Raw genomic sequence first — 19,495 nt, forward strand, 5'->3', positions numbered from 1 at the left:
GTTTGTTGGGAGTTTTCTATTACCTTTTCAATCTCTTCTCTTGTTATGGGTTTGTAGATATTCTACCTCAGTTTGTGTTAGTTTAGGTATATATATTTCTAGAAATTTGTCCATTTCCTCTAGGTTTTCAAATTTGTTGGAGTAGTTTTTCATAGTACTCTGTTACCCTTTTTATATCAGTTGGGTCTGTTGTAATGTTCCCCATTTCATTTTTTGTTAGGATTATTTGCCTCCTCCCCTGTTTTACTTTCGTTAATTTGGCCAGTGTTTTTTTGATTTTGTTGATCCTGTCATAGAACCAACTTTTGGTTTTGATTCTTTTTATTGTTTTTTTTGTTGTTGTTGTTGTTATTCTCTTATTTATTTCTACTCTGATCTTCATTATTTCCTTTATTCTGGTGGCTTTGGGCCACTTTTGCTCTTCTCTTTCTGTTTGTTCGAGTTGTAGGGCTAATGTTTTCATTTTGTCCTGCTCTTTTTTGATACGTGAATCTATGGCTATAAATTAACCTCCAAGCTTAGCCTTTTTGTGTCCCAAGGGTTTTGGTATGATGTGTTTTCATTATCATTTGATTTTTTTACTCCATCTTTGATTTCTTCTATTACCTAATGGTTTTTAAGCAAGGTGTTCTTCAGTTTCCATGATTTTGATTTTTTTTCCTTGCTCTTCCTGTTATTAATTTCTACTTTTATGGCACTGTGATCAGAGAAGATGCTTTGTATTATCTCGGTGTTTTGATTTTGTTGAAGGTTGCTTTGTGGCCTAAGATATGGTCCATCCTGGAGAGTGTTTCATATGTGTTGGAAAAGAATGTATACTTTTGCTGCTTTTGGGAGGAGTGTTCAATATACGTCTACGAGGTCAGTATGGCTGATTCTGTATCTTTGCTGAGTTTCTTTCTAGATGTCTGTCCTTTACTGAGAATGTTGTGTTGAAGTCTCGTACTATTATTGTGGAACTGTCAATTTCTCTTTTCAGTGCTGTTAGAGTTTGTTTTTATGTATTTTGGAGCTGCATCATTTAGGTGCATAGATATTATGGTTATGTCATCATGGTATATGTCCCTTTTAATCATTTTATACTGTCCTTCCTTGTCTTTTAGGATGGATTTTTGCCTTAAAGTCAATTTTATCTGAGATTAGTATTGCCACTCCCAGCCTTTTTTGGCAGCTGTTTGCTTGATATATTTTTTTCCATCCTTTGATTTTTAATATATTTATGTCTTTGTGTGTAAGGTCTGTCTCTTCTAGACAGCATATTGATGGGCCCTGTGTTTTTAATCCATTCTGTCACTCTCCATGTCTTCAGGTTCATTTAAGCCGTTTACATTCAGTATGATAATCAATAGGTGGGAGTTTATTGCTGTTATTTTGTAGTGATTTTTTTTTTTTTTTTTTTTTTTTTGTGGTGCTGAGGTTTTCTATGTCCTTATTCTCCTGTGCTGAGTTCCTTTTGTTTGTAGAATTTATTTTCATTTCTTTTGTTATTGTAGATTTTGTGTTTACTGAGACTGTGTTTTTCTTCTTTTTTTTTGGTGAGTAGGTTTGTTAACTTTCTTAGTGGTTACCTTGAAGTTTTCCCTTATCTTCCTTAGTTTCAGCCAGTCCTTTATTACTTGATATCGCTTTGTCTACCTCTCATTTTGAAACTTCTATGCCTACACTGTTCCCCCTTTTCTTGTGACATTGTCAGCATTTATAGATTGATGTCTCTAATTCCCTGTTTTAAGTCTTTTAGTTTTGTTTTATCCTTGAGAGTTCATTACCTAGGTCGGTATCTAGCTGATACTGGCCTGTGTTCTAGATTCAGGTTGTTGTCTGATGTTGATTCTCTAACCAAAGGACTCCCTTTAATAACTCTTGTAAGCTTGGTTTGGTTTTTACAAATTCCCTTAGTTTCTGCTTATCTGGAAATGTCCTAATTTTGCCATCATATTTGTGAGGAGAGTTTTGCAGAATATACTATTCTTGGTTGGCACTTTTTTTTTTTTTTCTTGCAAGGTTTTATGTATGTCATACCATTGCCTTCTTGCGAGCATGGATTCTACTGATTAATCAGAGTTTAGTCTTATTATTTCTCCTTTGTATTTGACCTTTCAATTTTCTTCAGCTACTCTTGGGATTCTTTCTTTGTCTTTGGTTTTGGCTAGTGTGATTATGATATGTCTTGGTGACTTTCTTCTGGAGTCTGCCCTGTATGGGGTTCATTGAGCTTCTTGGATGGTCAGCTTTTCATCTTTCATGATATTAGGGAGTTTTTCTATCTGTCAATCTTCAGTGGTCCTCTCTGTGTTTTCCATTTTCTCTCTCTGTTCTGGAACTCTGATCACATGTAAAATTTTGCTCTTGATTGTATCCCACATAGTTCTTAGGTTTTCTCCATTTTTCTTCATTCTTTTCTCCGTTTTTTCTTCAAAGTGGCATTCGTGGATTTTTCTTTGATTTCACTAGTTTCATTGTTTCATATTTGCTCCTAAAACCTTCTATTGCATTGTCCATTTCTGAAATCTTGTTTTTTATCTTTTGGATTTTTAATTGCTATTTATGTAAATGATTTCTGTTCTTCATTTTCACATTTTGTTCTTTTATTTTCCTGAATTACTCTATTGCTTTGTCTGTGTTTTCCTTGATTTTGGCTATGTTTTGGTTGTTTTTTTCTCTTTTCTCCATGATTTTGTCTGTGTTTTCCTTGATCTCTATATTAGACTTTTGAATTCCCTATCAGGTAGTTCCAGTGCCTTTTTTTCTGCCAGAAGGTTATCTGGTGCTTTATTTTGGTCACTTACTGGAGCCATCTTGTCCTACTTTTTTATGTTTTGATATTGTCTACTGTATCCAAGACATTCAGGTATTATTTTTTTTTATTTATTGATTGTAGGTTTTTTTGTTTCATCCTGCTTTTTTGTTTTGTTTGGTTATGTCTGGGAAGGCGGGCTGGGCATGCTTGGTTTTTTGCTTGTTTGAGGGCACAATAGTTCTTACCACCTTGTCTGGGTGTGTAGGGCTGGTTGCTCAGCTCTATCTTCTACTGGGAATTCCATGGAGGTGCCTTTCTGTGTGCGGGGTTGTTGGCTTTATTCCAAGATGGCCACATTGAATCATGCCATTTGGCCTGGAACCTCCACTTTCTATCTCTACTCCTTTGCCATTTTCTATTAGTTTCTTCTTCTCAGTGGCTTCTGATCTAATAATTTATCCCGTCATTTAAGGTTCTGGGCTCCAGGATTGATGTTTGTATTTGTTTTACTTAGTTTTTCGGGTCTTTGTTGCAGCAGGATGGCTTAGTGCATCTGGCTAGTTCACCATCTTGGCTCCACCTCCGAATTTCACCTTTGTAGTTGCTGGAAATTTTTGTGTTCCTGTAAATAGTCCTGAGCTTTGTTCTTGGATACAGTTTAGTTACTTGGGAATAAAAAAAAAAAAAAATTTTTTTTTTTTTTTTTTTGGGAATAATGGGATCTTATTCAGACTTGCTTTTAAGCTTTGTTATGCAGGACCAGATAATCCTTTAGTCTAGGGCTAATTTTGTCCCACCCCTGATGCAATACCCTTCTAAATTCTTTCCCTGATTTCCACTGAATTATAAGGTTTTCCACTCTTGCTGGTGGGAACACAATCTTTTTCCGGCCCTGTGTGAACTCCAGAGATTGTTCCATCTTCTCCTCTTGGATCGTTCTTTTCCCCCAGCCTTGGGATATTTTCTTCACATGCATGTGCTTATCAGTACTTAGTTGAAGACTTGAGAAGAAACCTGTATAGATCTCTGGAGCTCTCTTTCTTTAAAACTCTCTCCTCCCCAGTACTCTGCCCTGCGAATACTATCCTCTATAGTCTTCCTGGACTAGCAGCTTTGTTTCCTCAGCAATGGGAATCTTCTGGGTTTTGATTGGGACATCTCTCTTTGTGCTATGCCCTGGATATTAGACAGTAAACAGGGGCAATGATGGGTTCACTTCATTTGCTTTCCTTCTCTTAGGGGTCACTGTCCTGCTTATCTGATGACCCATGTCTGAAAACCATTGTTTAATATATTTTGTCCAGTTTTTTTTTTTTGCGTCTGTTAGGAGGGTAAATTCAATCCTTGTTTCTTTATTTTGGCTAGGTGGAAGTTCTGAATTCATTTTTTCCCAGTAGTCAGACTGATGTTTTCCAATGCAAAAAGCAAACCAATTTTAGTTTTGTACTTGAAACCTTTCAATGGTTTCAAGTTGCTCTTTTTAAAGGTAACACTGTGCATAATCTGGGCTCTTTTGTACCTTTTTAACCTTGGTCATAAACTTTATCTCACTGATTCTATTCCACCTTTATGTCCCTTCTTTCTGTTTCTCAAACGGGCTACATATTTTACATTCAAGCTTATTATTCTGTCTCCTTGGAATGTGTTTATTTCCTTCTTTATGTGTCTAAAAACTATTTTCAGCTTATTTGCCAATTCCATACTAAAGATTTTCCTGAGCAAACTATCTGAAATAGGGCCTCCAACACAAGTTATTCCATCATGTGTTCTTGTAGCACCTATAATTATCTTTTTTTTTTTAAATAACTTTTATTGAGCTTCAAGTGAATGTTTACAAATCAAGTCAGTGTGTCACATATAAGTTTATATACGTCTTACTCCATACTCTGACTTGCTCTCCCCCAATGAGTCAGCCCTTCCATATAATTGTCTTTTTTATGTGTTTACTTTTTTGTTTCTTATCCATTCTACTTATACAGATAATTATCTTATTGGCTTAATATCATTCTTCACTGGAATATTAAGTCCATTGTCTCCTTGCTAAATAGTAGGTATATATCAGATATTTGTGTGTTATTTTTTAGGTGCCATCGAGTTGGTTCTGATTCATAGCAACCATATGTACAACAGAAAGAAATGCTGCCTGGTCCTGTGCCATTCTCACAGTCATTGCTGTGTTTGAGCCCATTGCTGCAGTCACTGTATCAATCCATCTTGTTGAGGGTCTTCCTCTTTTTTGCCGACTTTCTACTTTACCAAGCATGATGTCATTTTCCAGGGATTGGCCCTCTTGTTTAATACACATAAAAGGTTAATGTACATAATGAATGTATCCCAAACTATTTTAGTCCATAATATTTAATGAATTTTGGTATAATGAGATAGTATTATTCTGACCAAAATGCCAGTAGGGTTCTTACTGAGAAACAGTGTTGGATCATGATCTGTTCACGTTCATGAGCAAAACATTTATCTCTCCCTTCTTAATAGCATGGGTCACAGGAACTGTCTTTTATCTCTGTGTCCCCCACATATAACATAGTGCCTGGAATATTGGTGCTTATTCAGTATTTGATAAATATCTTAGAAAAATAAAATTGGCTTGTCAGTGAGAATTTTAGCATTTTATGTATTTTCTTTCTAAATTTCTCTGGTACCTCCAACCTCTGAAACACCTAAGCATACCAAATAAATTTGTAGATTGTCACTGGCAACAAAATCAAGAACATATTGATTTCTAATTATTTCCTATCAAAGCTTTGATCTTGTTCACAAATTGGACTTAACCTAGAATTACTATTTACAGATTAGAAGGGACCTTACAAGGTATCTAGCTGAACTTTTTCATCTGATTCACATTATCTCTTGGCTTTATTACTTATATATGCATTTCTGTCTATATTGCTCTTCCTTGGAATTTTCAGAGTTATTTTTATATCCTCATTATGTTAAGAAATATCTGTTATAATGTTTTCATGACTATTTGACTTGATGTTTAAAACTGGAGGTAACTTGCTCTGCACAGTCTGCAAAATATCTTTCTCTGGTGAATGGAGCAACAGTGACATACAGTGGTTGTCTAAGTCATTCACTAGGTCTTATTACAGAAGATATACTAAAAGTTGGTCATGTTTTGTTTCGTTAATATAACAGTAAATTGAACCATAGAATAGTATTTTATGTTAAAATATTAAAGTGAGTATAGATTATTTTTATACTAAGTAAGGCATTAGAACACGAGACCCAAAGCAATGCTATTTATTTAAATTAAAAAAAATAAATAAAAACATTGCCTAGGTACATGTTGGTAGCTATTCAATATGCTCTCTAAGATATTAACTTTAAGTGTTTCTAAGTGGAAATGCTTTATGCTTTTCTTGCTAAATATGTTTTTATTTATCACAAAGTCCAGGAAATGGGAATTTCCTTACTGAAAGACCTGCTGTAATTATGGGTGAAGATTGTGGAAGCATGAATGAAAGAAGAGAGTCAGACTTCATTACTGAAAAACAAACAGTACAACCTTTTCGGGGAGAAAATAGAAAAGCAGTATTAAATTGTATTGAAGATGCTAACCAGGCAATCCCCAGCAGTCTCTCTGAGAATTGTGACTCTTTTTTTAGTCAAAATATGATCAATTTATTAAACTTAGATCAGCAGAGGATAAAGGAAAACACTGACAAGTGTGGCTGTGACAGTGGAGATATCTGTGCAGTTACTAGTTCTAGTAAAAAATATTTCACTGATAGATGCCTAAGGAGCATTTTTACAGTTCCAGAATTGACTTATAGTAATTCTACTTTTAATAAAACAAGTAACCCTGAAAAGTGTCAGCCAAAGAATGGCTATCAGAAAAAGTATATCAATAATGAAGGAAATAATTTTAGTACATCTTTTGAGAAGCATTGTTATCCAGCCAGCTCTGAAAAAACAGGTTGGTGTCATACGTGGAAAATGTAGTAATCTGTTTTTTTTTTTTTTTCCTTCAGTTGTAATATAAATATATATATTTTTTGTGTGTGTATAAATATGTGTGTATGTGTGTTTGGAGGATTATGAATTAAGGAGAGAATGACTTTATATTATATCACAGTGTGGATCAGTTATTTCTGTGTATATCATGCTAATAAGCTTCAAATTAAAAAATGGAAATAAAAAAACCCACTGTCATTGAGTTATTTCTGATTCATAATGACTGTCCAGTGGAACTAGACTAAAATGGAAATAGACTGTGCTAAATTTTAAGTTCAATGCATACTTTTATTTTTAAGGAAAATATGAAAGTAATTACCAAAAGAAGATACCACAGAAAAAAATCCAGAAATATCCAGTGAATAATATGTAAGTTTCTAGGTAAATCTGGGAAATGCAAACCAGTATCTAGTATAATGCATGTGGAATTGACGCAAATTGAGTCAGGCAGGCATATTGCTGTCTGAAGGTGGGCAGACTAACCTCAGTGAAAACTTATCAGTTGTCACAATCTTGGTGCTACCACACTTGTTGACAGTATGGTGCTCATATTTGTCAACCCATAAATACCTCCTTATGTGAACCTTAAAATTGATTTGATTTGAGGATACTGACTGATGTGTTAAAGAAACTTATATACCCACCAGAATGTCAATTTATTAATTTACAGTAAGAAATAGTAGGGTCACATGTATAGGAATGCTTGTTGGAGTAAAAAGTACATTTTATTACTTTCTGAAGCCTCTATGGGATGGTTGTTTGGTTAGCATAGAATCAAAATAAGGGGTGCTGTATAATTCACATGTTAATGACATAAGCTAGCATGTGAACAGTTTATGGGACAGCTTATGTTCTAGGGAAAGACCTCTCTGTACATTGTCAGCATTTTCCTCTCAGAGACCTCCTGTTTTCTCCATGTTCAGGATTACCATTTCTCCTACCCCACTGCTGGTACATTTTTTTCTGTGTTAAAGCAATTAGGCACCATCAGATTTTGCTTCCTCTTATTGCTGCTGATGTACAAAATGTTCTGTGTTTAAGGTGATTTTTTAATCACCCATTATGACATTTTTAATGTCACCCATTTGGGGCTCATTTTAAAAATTTGTTCTTTAGTTTTGGGACTGCCTTATTGGCCCTTCTATGTAATGAATTTCAATTCATAGGTAATAAAACAAACTTTATTTTACCTAGTAGTTTCAGAAGAGTCTAGTAATTGTAGTTTAGCCAAATCTTAGTGATTGAAAATCATGAATTAAAATAGGTTTTCATTCTGGAAGTACTTTCTTATGGAGGTATTTAAAATATGTATTTATAAAAAAATATATAGATGCTATTTTCATGGGTTTGGCACATACAAATTAATTAAAAATAGACTCACAATTTGTTTCATAAAATTAACAAATTAGGTTCTTTGTTGTGAAATCTCCAAATATCCAGAAACTTGTAAGTGAAAAACAGAGTGCTAGGCCTTGAGTTTTAGAATGTATTTTATGAAAGTGTTGTAGAACATGGTTCCCAAACCTCGCTGCAGATCCAGATAACTTGAGGGGGACATTTTAAAATACAGAATGCTGAGTTGAACCCACACATAACAGATAGGCTCCTTGAGATGGAGTTTTTCAATCTTTATTTAAAAAAAAAATTCCCATATAATTCTGACCTGCAGCCAAGTTTTGTAACTATAATTTAGAATAATAATTTTCAGAGAGAAGTCAGATGTTAATACTTCTTTTTGATCCTTAGGGGTAATATCCCTTTGGAAGAATTGCATTCTGAGCAATCGTGGGACATGGGACTTGGAGAGGTACAGCATATTATCACATCATTTTGTAATTAACTGTGTTGTCATGTCAAATTTTAATATTTACAATTTAGTTTGATTGAAGGTTAGCTTTCATTGAAAAAATTCTTTTTATGCTGGTTCTTCTGCTTTTCTTACTCTGGGTAAATTATAGCTTATATTTAGAAATAAAACAACCACCTTTTCAGAAACTAATATGCTTTATTTGAGACAAACTGATTTAGATACTTTTTAAGTGCTTTAAAATTTCTTCCAAGGTGAAAATGCTTTAGGTTTCAGTGTGCCACAGGTGGACATAGGTATATATTTGAAAATATTGGAACATCTATAAATATTTGTTATGTAATGTTGTGACTGATGCTCACAATAAGGGCTTATAATTGTTACAACAGTCCAGGCATTGTGCTTGGGGCTTTAAGTACTTTAATTGGCAAAACAGTCTGATCCTATAAGGTCTAAGCCAGAATTCAGTAACTCCTGTCCTGTCTGACTATATTTGCAACTATATACATTGTTTTCTCCTTTTTTCTTCAATAAATATGCATAGAGTACATATAATCAATTCATTTAGTGGATATTTAATGAGTGTCTCATACATGCTAGACACTGGGAATACAGTGGTGAAAAAATAGTTTTTCTCATTAAGCTTACATTCTGTTATACAGCACACTTGGTGGGGTACAGAGATGAAAGGATGTAGAACCTGTCTTCAAAATCTAGTAGCTAGACAGAGCAGAAATAATAATAATAATACATTAAGATAAATTGCTCTTATTGAGGCTTGTACAAAGCACAGTGGAAGCCTAATAAAAGGCACGTCTCTGTTTCATAGAGTCAGAAAAGATTTCATGAAGCAGATAATTTTGAGCTGAGTATTGATTGATAAGTTTACCAGATAAACAAGCTGTCTGGGGAGAAGGAGCAGTATAGGAAGAAACTAAAATATGAGCAAACATAGCTTATTTTAGAAACTATGAGTACCTTGTTTCTTTGTTATTATTGTTACTGCTACTACTAGAACAAATTATAAGGGGTGAGGGAGTGGCAAAAAAGAATTCTGAATAATACAAAGGGCCAAGACATAAATGATTTTATATGACGTATCAAAGTTTAATGTACTATCACTAAACAGAGAGACAGGGAGTGGCAAAAAAGAATTCTGAATAATACAAAGGGCCAGGACATAAATGATTTTATATGATGTATCAAAGTTTAACGTACTATCACTGAACAGAGACATTGAAAGAATTTTAGCAGGGGAGTATGATGCCATCATAGTATTAAAATGTTGACTTTGGCAACAATGAGGAGAGATCTAAGAAGCAGCAAGACTCAAGGCAGGACAAGAAATAATGAGGACTTGAAGTTGGGCAATGGCAGTAAGGACAGAAATGAGGGAAGAGCTATCACAAAGGTTTAGGAGATCTGGACTTGATAGGACTCAGTGAATTTTGATTAGTTAAAGGAGAAGGAAGAAACTGAGGAAGACCTGGATTTATGATTTGAATAAATGGATCATTGATGGAATGGTACCATTCACCAAGATCAAAAATATAGGAGGGGATGACAGAAAAGATTAACTGTACCCTCTTTTATAGAATAGAGGTGCCACGATGAAATGGCTACCCAATCAAGGAATACATTTCCTGATCTTTCATCCATCTAGGTGTACCCATGTGGATAGATCTCACTAATGGAATGTAAGCAGAAGTGATGTGCATCATTTTTAGGTCAAGGCTTTTAAGAAAGTGGTAATGCCTTTTCCTTGTTATCCTTTTTCTGGTGGGTAGATGGCAATGAGTCCCTAAGGGATGGTGGAGCCACAAGATGGGAAATACTGGGCCTCTAAATCACTACATGGAGGAAATTGCCTGCAGACCAGGAACATCTACTTTGGATTCTTAGAGAGAGAATCGTGCTTGAGCATTATATATTTTTGGATCCGTCTTTCAAAATAAGACCTAGTATTACTCTTAATTCAGAGGGGGAACAGATTTCTACGGGAAGATGAACTAAGAGTTATCTGTTGAGGTCAATTGAGGGTCCTCTGAGAAAGCTATGATCTACATGGAGATGTATAGTAGGCGTTTAAGTATACAGGGCTTGACGTCAGAAGAGATACTTAGTCTCCAGTGGGTAAGTCATAACTGAATATATTTGTGTACATAATTCCCAAGAGAAAGTATATGAAATAACAACAAAGGTTGACAGCATCTCCAGGAGCCACAATTTAAGTTTGGAGGATGTGCAGTGAAAAAGAAGCCAGAAAAGGAAGTCTAGAATAAGCTACTGGAGAGATTTGAAGAGTACTAGAAGAGTGGTATGCAACCCTGGGGGCACATGGTTAAGAGCTTGGCTGGTAACCAAAATGTCGGCAGTTCAAATCCACTGATCTCTCCTTGGAGTCTCTACAGGGCAGTTCTACTCTGTCCTTTAGGGTTGCTATGAGTCAGAATCAACTTGTCAGCAACAGATTTGATTTTTGGTTTTGGTTTTTGGTGTCATAGGAAAGAAGACTTTCGCGGGGGAGGGGATATGGTCAGTAATATCGGATAAAAAAATAAAAAATTTTTTTACTATCCTATTAATACTTTAAAGAACTCATATTTACCAAAATATGAATAATATATATGTAGCCCCCCCAAAGGAATTATTAATAGTTTAAAAGACTTAAGAAACAAGCTCTGTTTGACTGCATCTATGTCCAGAAAGCTGGAAGCTTGAATGTGACTAGAACAACTCAGAAAAGAAAACACATTGGTGGAGTCTGAAGGGGATCAGGTGATGTGACTAGTTCTTTGGGCAAAACAGGTGTGGTACTTTTAATTTGTGATGCCTAGCTAAAGCTAAAGGTACACTGGAACCCTAGCTAAAATCTTAGATTCTGCCAGTTTCAGGCAGCAGTGATGGGCCAGGAAGTCTCCAGGGGAAATCCTACAGTGGCCACCATACGCAGAAGGTAGGGACAAACCGAAGAAAGAGGCAGACCACTCCAGGTTGAATAAGCAGTCTGAGATTTATTAGGGGAAAGCTCTAAAGTTGGCAGGGTACTGCTCTGTCTGCTTTCAGCTTTTGTAACCTAGGGTGTTTCTTAGCATCCCTTGGCTTGTAAACTATCCCCATATGGTGTCTTTCCCCTGTGTGACTCTCTGTATGTCTGTTCTGCAGTTTTTAAAAGACTTCATTGAGAAGGAATTAGGTTTAGGACCCATGTTACTCTGGTATGCCCTCATTAACACAACAAAAGAAAAATCCTGTTTCCAGACAGGGTCACATTCACAAAAAGAAGGGTTAGGACCTCAATATATCTTTTGGGGGGACACAGTCCAATCCATAACAAAGAGAGTCGTAGTCACATTCTGTAATCATAATTTAATAAAATTAGAACTTCCTCCCCCCTTTCCCTCCCAAAAAAGATGCTTAACCTCCCTCAGCTCTCTGGTAGATATGAAACAATGGTTAGAAGAAAAAGAAGGGATATTACAATAAATTATGGATTACATAGAAAGTGAAGAACATCAGAATCAATGATGTGTTCAAGTGAAAAATTTTATCTTTAAGAGCTTTTATTATAAAAACAAAACGCAGAAAACCCTGAAAATAAATGAACTTAAGAAATTATAAAAAGATTAAAAAATAAATCCCTAAATTGCCTGACTCTGTTTTTCAACTGCCTCTACTGTGATTGTCGGAAACCTTTACTTTTTGCCTATAATTCATTCCTCTGCAGTGTCTAGAGTGTTGCTTGCTGTTTCCAAACCAATTTAAAATTTAATTTCATTTTAATGTTCATAGCAGACTAATTTTTCTTAATGGATCTAAAATCATCTTTGTTGAATTAAAGTAATGTAAAGGGGGAATACTATGAAATGAGTTGGTACAGTTTCAAAATGGTTTTTTTGAATTTTGAATGAGAACATTGAAATAGGACAGATATAAGTGGGTATTATTGTGTATACTTAAGAACTGTTAAAATTTTGGTTTTCTTCTAGACTCTGATGGAAGAAAGAGGAGCATGTTCTTTAAAAAGCAGCCGAACATCTACTAAGAAAATCTGTCAGTATAACTGTATAAGTGAATTTTATTCATTTAAAAAGCTAATATTTAAATAGAAAACAGTTAAATTTTAAATGTTTTTTAGCTTTTTGTGAGCAAATATATACTTCACAGACATCATAGAATATACTAGTAAATGCAATTGACTCTTTAAAATTACATTTGTTTATAAAATGTATTTTACATGAGTGTTCAGAATATATATGCACGATCTAATGAAGAGTAATAAAACACATATCCTTGTACTTACCATGTAGTTTAAGAGATAACACATAATTATTATCTTTGAAGATTTCCTCAATTGCATTTTCTCTCCTACACCCTGAATTTGTCTTTTGTAGTTTTTATCCTACATAGATTTTCTCATTGCTTTATTTTGAACTTAATGTAAACTGAGGCAAATTGGTGGCACAAACAGTTAAGTACTCAACTATTAGCTAAAAGGTTGGAGGCTTGAACCCACCCAGAGGCACCTCGGAAGACAGGCTTGGCGATCTGCTTCCAAAAAGGTCGCAGCCTTGAAAACCATAAGGAGCATAGTTCTACTGTGACATACATGGAGTCAACACGAGTCAGAATCCACTCAGTGGAAACTAACAACAATAGCAGCAACAACCACAACCATTTGACAATCCTACAAACAATATATCTTTTATAACATAGCCTCACTAATAGGGATTGTGGTGAAACTATGAATTTTTGTGAATCTGTGATAGACAGGGAGTTCCCTGGGTGGTACAAACAGTTTGCCCTTGACTACTAGTCGAAAGGTTGGCAGTTCAAACCTCAGAAGACAAGCCAGGGCAATCTGCTTTGAAAAGGTCACAGCCTTGGAAATCCTACTGAGCAGTTCTACTCTATCTTTTCTAATCTTCACGGGCCAATACCATACAGTTTTTATTGTGATTGCTTTATAGTATGTTTAATATATGGAAAAGTTACAGCCCCCTTTGGACTTTTTTAAAAGGAGTTTTCTGGCTATTCTTAATTGTTATTTTTTCATATGAACTTTAAAATGAATTTATCTAACTCTAAAGAAAATAATTTTATTAGAAAAGTATTACATGTATGGATTAACTGAGTGTGAATTGTCATTCTTAAAATGTTGAGTAGTCCTATCTAAAAACAAGAGATGTCTTTCCATTAATTAGGTTAACTTTTGTGCATTTCATGAGTTGTTCAAAACAACTTTAAGCAGTTTAAAGTTTCAGTCTGCGGGAGGCACCACTGACCCAAGGGCCTGAAGTGGGTTGGACCATTCATTGTGAACCAGAGGGTTTATATCCCATCTCTAGAGAGCATCACTACTGAGCTCTGGCAAAACATCACCATGCAGGAAGCTGGCTCAAATTGTCCATCTTCTAATTTTTCAAGAGAAGCTAGAAATGTGGACTTTAGTGTGAAATCTCCCATTTTTTAACGTTAGCAATAATTCGTTTTGATCAATCATTGTGTAGGTCCCTGATACTCAGGCTACCAATTGCAGAACCTGGGTTTAAACAGTCCTTTTTTTTTTTTTTTTTAATAACAGTTCTTCGATTCCCTATTTTCCAATAATAACATTATTGATATAGGATTCACTTATCTTCCAATTCAACTATTTAGTATACAATTAAGTGGTTTTTTAATATGTTCACATAGTTGTTCAGCCATTACCACAATCAATTTTAAAACATTTTCTTCATCCCAGAAAGAATCCTTGTACCCCTTAGCAATCACTCCCCATTTCACCTTCTCCCTCACCCCCCAGGCCTAGGTAACTACTAATCTACTTTCTGTCTCTATAATATTTATATTTATTGATATGATTGATATGCTTGGACTCAGTTTAAGTTTTGTTGTATTAAACCCTCTTTGCTGTGTCTTTCACTCTGGTATCTTGTCTTTGTTTTTAAAAATATCTTTTATGATTTTATTTTTGAATTTTTTTAGTATATTTATTTTTGTTTTTGTGGTTACATTTGTACTAATAATTTCTTTTTTTTTGTACTAATATCTTTTTATAATACCCTTGTTTCTTTCTTTGGCTTTTCATTTTAAAATGAGCTCTCTTGACTCTCTATCACTTTACAGCAATTAAAGAGTTTATTCTTCTTTTCCCTTTATTTCTTTACCTCCCATTTTATAGTTGTATTTATTATTTATGCTTTGTCACAGTATACTTACTATTATTCTACTTTATCACCACCTTTGTTTTATATCTATAGTCTTATATCTGTAGTTAAATAATTTTGATGTTCACCGTTGCCAAACTTTTGCCAAAGTTTCTCAGTTATTTTTAGGTAAATGAAACATCCTTAGGAAGTGCTCTTTAGCACAATATTTTCTTAATTCTTGCTTGTTTAAAACTATTTTTCTTTAACCTTAATATTTGAAAGACACCCTAGCTAAATATAAAAATTGTTTGCTCGTACTTTCTTGCCCTAGTGGCTTCACTTTTATCTTGCTTTGTATCTTCCTATTAAGAAATTTGATGCCACCCTTTTCTTTTTTCTTTACTTTGTAAGTGGCTTGAACTTTTTGTCTAGAGGCCCAGAAGATTTTTTTTTTAATTTTTAAATTGTATGTAAGATGTTTTACAGTTGACCATTGTGTGACAATTTCATAAGATCCACAGTAGGCCCTTTCACTATGTTGATTCAGGCCTTCTTTTATTTTGGAAATTTAGAAAAGCTTTTCTGAATTTACTTTTTAAAGAAGATTTATTCTCTTTCTAAAATTTCATTTCTTATTGAGAGTCTCCAGTTATACAGATGCATCTGTCAGTTTGTCATACTGTGGGGGCTTGCATGTTACTGTGAAGCTGGGAGCTGTGCCACCAGTATTCAGATACCAGCAGGGTCACCCATGGAAGACAGGTTTCAGCTGAGCTTCCAGACTAAGATAGACTGGGAAGAAGGATGTGGTAGTCTACTTCTGAAAAGAATTAGCTAGTGAAAACTTTTACCAATAGCAGCAGAACATTTTCTTGTATACTGCCGGAAGATGAACCCCTCAGGTTGGAAAGCACTCAAAAGACAAGTGGGGAAGAGCTGCCTCCTCAAAGTAGAATTGACCTTAATGACTTGGATGGAGTCAAACTTTCAAGACCTTCATTTGTGGATGTGGCATGACTCAAAATGAGAAGAAACAGCTGCAAGCATCCATTAATAATCGGAACCTGGGATGTACGAGGTATGAATCTAGGAAAGTTAGAAATAGTCAAAAATGAAATGAAACACATGAACATCCATATCCTAGGCATTAGTGAGCTGAAATAGACTGGTATTGGCCATTTTGAATCGGATAATCACATGGACTACTATGCTGGGAATGAAGACTTGAAGAGGAGTGGTGTTGCATTCATCACCAAAAAGAATATTTCAAGGTCTATCCTGAAGTACAACGCTGTCAGTGACAAGATAGCATCTATACACCTATGAGGAAGATCAGTTAATACAACTGTTATTCAAATTTATGCATCAACCACTAAGGCCAAAGGTGAAGAAATTGAAGATTTTTACCAACTTCTGCAGTTGGAATTGATCGAACATGCAATCAGGATGTGCTGATAATTACTGGTGATTGGGATGCAAGAGTCGGAAACGAAGAAAGATCGGTAGTTGGAAACTATGGCATTTGTGATAGAAACAATGCCAGAGATCACGATTCAATTTTGCAAGACCAAGGACTTCTTCATGCAAATACTTTTTTCAACAACATAAATGGCAACTATGCACATGGACCTCACCAAAATGGAATACATAGGAATCAAATCGACTACATCTGTGGAAAGGGAAGATGGAAAAGCTCAATATCATCAGTCAGAACAAGGCAAGAGCCGACTGCGGATCAGACCATCAGTTTTTCATATGCAAGTTCAAGCTGAAACTGAAGAAAATCCGGACAAGTCGACAAGAACCAAAGTACAACCTTGAGTATATCCTACCCGAATTTCGAGACCATCTCAAGAATAGTTTTGATGCGTTAAACACTAATGACCAAAGACCAGTCGAGTTATGGAATGACATGAAGGACATCATACATGAAGAAAGGAAGAGGTCATTAAAAAGAAAGGATAGAAAGAAAACACCAAAATGATGCCAGAAGAGACTCTGAAACTTGTTCTTGAGTGTCAAGTAGCTAAAGTCAAAGGAAGAAATGATGAAGTAAAAGAGCTGAACAGATTTCAAGAGGTGGCTCAGGAAGACAATGTATTGTAATGACATGTACAAAGACCTGGAGATAGAAAACCAAAAGGAAAAAACACAGCATTTCTCAAGCCGAAAGAACTGAAGAAAAAATCCAAGCCTTGAGTTGCAACATTGAAAGATTCTATGAGGAAAATATTAAATGATGCAGGAAGAACCAAAAGAAGATGGAAGAAATACACAGAGTCACTGTACCAAAAAGAATTGGTCGACATTCAGCCTTTTCAGGAGGTAGCATATGATCAAGAAACAATGGTACTGATGGAAGAAGTCCAAGCTGCACTGAAGGCACTGGCAAAAAACAAGGCTCCAGGAACTGACAGAATACCAATTGAGATGTTTCAACAAACGGATGCAGTGCTGGAAGCGCACACTGTTCTATGCCAAGAAATTTGGAAGACAGCTACCTGGCCAACTGACTAGAAGAGACCCGTATTTATGCCTATTCCAAAGAAAGGTGATTCAACCAAATGCAGAAGTTATTGAACAATTTCATTAATATGACATACAAGTAAAGATTTACTGAAGATCATTCAAAAGCGACTGCAGCAGTACATCAACAGAGAACTGCCAGAAATTCAAGCCGGATTCAGAAGAGGACATGGAACCAGGGATATCATTGCTGATGTCAGATGGATCCTGGCTGAAAGCAGAGAATACCAGAAAGATGCTTCCCTGTGTCTTATTGACTATGCAAAGGCATTCGACTGTGTAGATCATAACAAGTTATGGATAACATTGTGAAGAATGGGAATTCCAGAACAGTTAATTGTGCTCATGAGGAACCTGTAGTAGATCAAAAGGCAGTCACTGGAACAGAACAAGGGGTTGCTGCATGGTTCAAAGTCAGGAAAGGATTGCATCAGGGTTGTATCCTTTCACCATACTTATTCAATTTGTATGCTGGGCAAATAATCAGAGAAGCTGGATTACATGAAGAACGGAGCATTAGGATTGGAGGAAGACTCATTAACAACCTGTGTTATGCAGATGACACATCCTTGCTTGTGAAAGTAAAGAGGACTTGAAGCACTTACTGATGAAGATCAAAGACCACAGCCCTCAGTATGGATTACACCTCAACATAAAGAAAACAAAAATCCTCTCAACTGGACCAATAAGCAATATCATGATAAATGGAGAAAAGATTGAAGTTGTCAAGGATTTCATTTTACTTGGATCCACAGTCAACACCCATGATAGCCGCAGACAAGAAATCACAAGATGCATTGCATTGGGCAAATCTGCAGCAAAAGATCTCTTTAAAGTGTTGAAAAGCAAAGATATCACCTTGAAGACTAAGGTGTGCCTGATCCAAGCCATGGTTTTTCAATTGCCTCTTATGCATGTGAAAGCTGGGCAATGAATAAAGAAGACTGAAGAAGAATTGGTGCCTTGAGTTGTGGCATTGGCAAAGAATCTTGAATAATACCATGAAAAAGAATGAACATACCTGTCTTGGAAGAAGTAGAGTCAGAATGCACCTTAGAGGAAAGAATGGAGAGATTAACGTCTCATATACTTTGGACACGCTATCAGGAGGGATCAGTCCGTGGAGAAGGACATCATGCTTCCTAAAGTAGGAGGTTAGTGAAAAAGAGGAAGACCCTCATCGAGATGGATTGACGCAGTGGCTGCAACAATGGGCTGAAGCATAACAAGGATTGTGAGGATGGTGCAGGACCGAGCAGTGTTTCATTCTGTTGTACATAAGGTCACTATGAGTTGGAACCAACTTGAGGACAACTAACAATATCAAGAACAACAATTAAAAACATAATACAGAAGGGATTAAAATGCAAAGCAGTAGCTAGTAACTTGTTCCATCCCTCCCCACCCCCATTCCATCCTTCAGAGATAATTGTATTTATGGTTCCTAAATTTAGTTTAGCTTGTATTTACAACCTTATATCAAAATAATATATAATATTTTTTTCTGATTTATTAACTTTACTTGTAGACTTCTTTCTATAATAAGTGAGCATTTAGCTTTCCTGTGCCCCCTTATCTGTTCTCCCCTCTTTAAAAAAAAAAAATTTTTTTTTTTTTTTTACCCCTCTTTAAAAAAACAGTATTAAATATATTGCTTTGTTTTTGGTTTCCTTATGTATTGCTTTTTTTGTTGTTTTTTTTGTTTTTATGTATTGCTTATCTTTGCAACTTTGAATAACAAATCCAAGCTGTTGACTTGTTCCTCCATCTTTCCATCTTCCCTTTCTAACTTGGTTTCAATACACATTTACTTTTGCATTACCAAGGTTATGTTCTGAAAATGCAGCATAGTGAAGTGTTTTATGCACATGAACTCTGGCATCAGACTGCCTAGCTCAAATCACAGCTCCATGACTTAATAGCCATGAAACCTTCAGCAAGTTACTTAACCTCTATTTGCCTCAGTTTTCTCATCTGTAAAATGAAGGCATAATTGTACTTATTATTTTGGGGGAGTTTAGATAAATTAACATATAAATGTGTTTAGAATAGTGCCAAGCACATTGTGTTATACAATGTTTATTAGATAATAGAATAAACCATAATTAAATGTTTTGTGCTGTCAATAGTAGTGTTTCCTCAACTGTGTTCTTTTATGTTACCATAACATCACAATTTTTTGCTTTATCCACGTAACTGTGTTCTTTGTTTACTTAATTCCTTCTTAATCTCAGGTTGTGCTTGTTTTACTGTCTTTCTCATGTTTCATATTTTAGTATTTTCTTAAGGATTTGAACTAGTGTG

General features: G+C 35.3%; 1 protein-coding gene across 1 annotated transcript in view; it reads left to right on the top strand.

The window, feature by feature from the left end:
* Window positions 1-19,495, top strand: part of C4H12orf40 (chromosome 4 C12orf40 homolog) — a 59,964-nt gene that overhangs the window by 34,253 nt on the left and 6,216 nt on the right. The window contains exons 9-12 of the mRNA XM_049884851.1: window positions 6,145-6,671; window positions 7,009-7,078; window positions 8,456-8,516; window positions 12,506-12,569. Of these exons, the coding sequence (XP_049740808.1) occupies window positions 6,145-6,671; window positions 7,009-7,078; window positions 8,456-8,516; window positions 12,506-12,569 (722 nt within the window). The remainder of the gene's footprint in view (window positions 1-6,144; window positions 6,672-7,008; window positions 7,079-8,455; window positions 8,517-12,505; window positions 12,570-19,495) is intronic.

The sequence above is a fragment of the Elephas maximus genome, chromosome 4 (assembly GCF_024166365.1).
Source record: "Elephas maximus indicus isolate mEleMax1 chromosome 4, mEleMax1 primary haplotype, whole genome shotgun sequence".
Classification (NCBI taxonomy): domain Eukaryota; kingdom Metazoa; phylum Chordata; class Mammalia; order Proboscidea; family Elephantidae; genus Elephas; species Elephas maximus.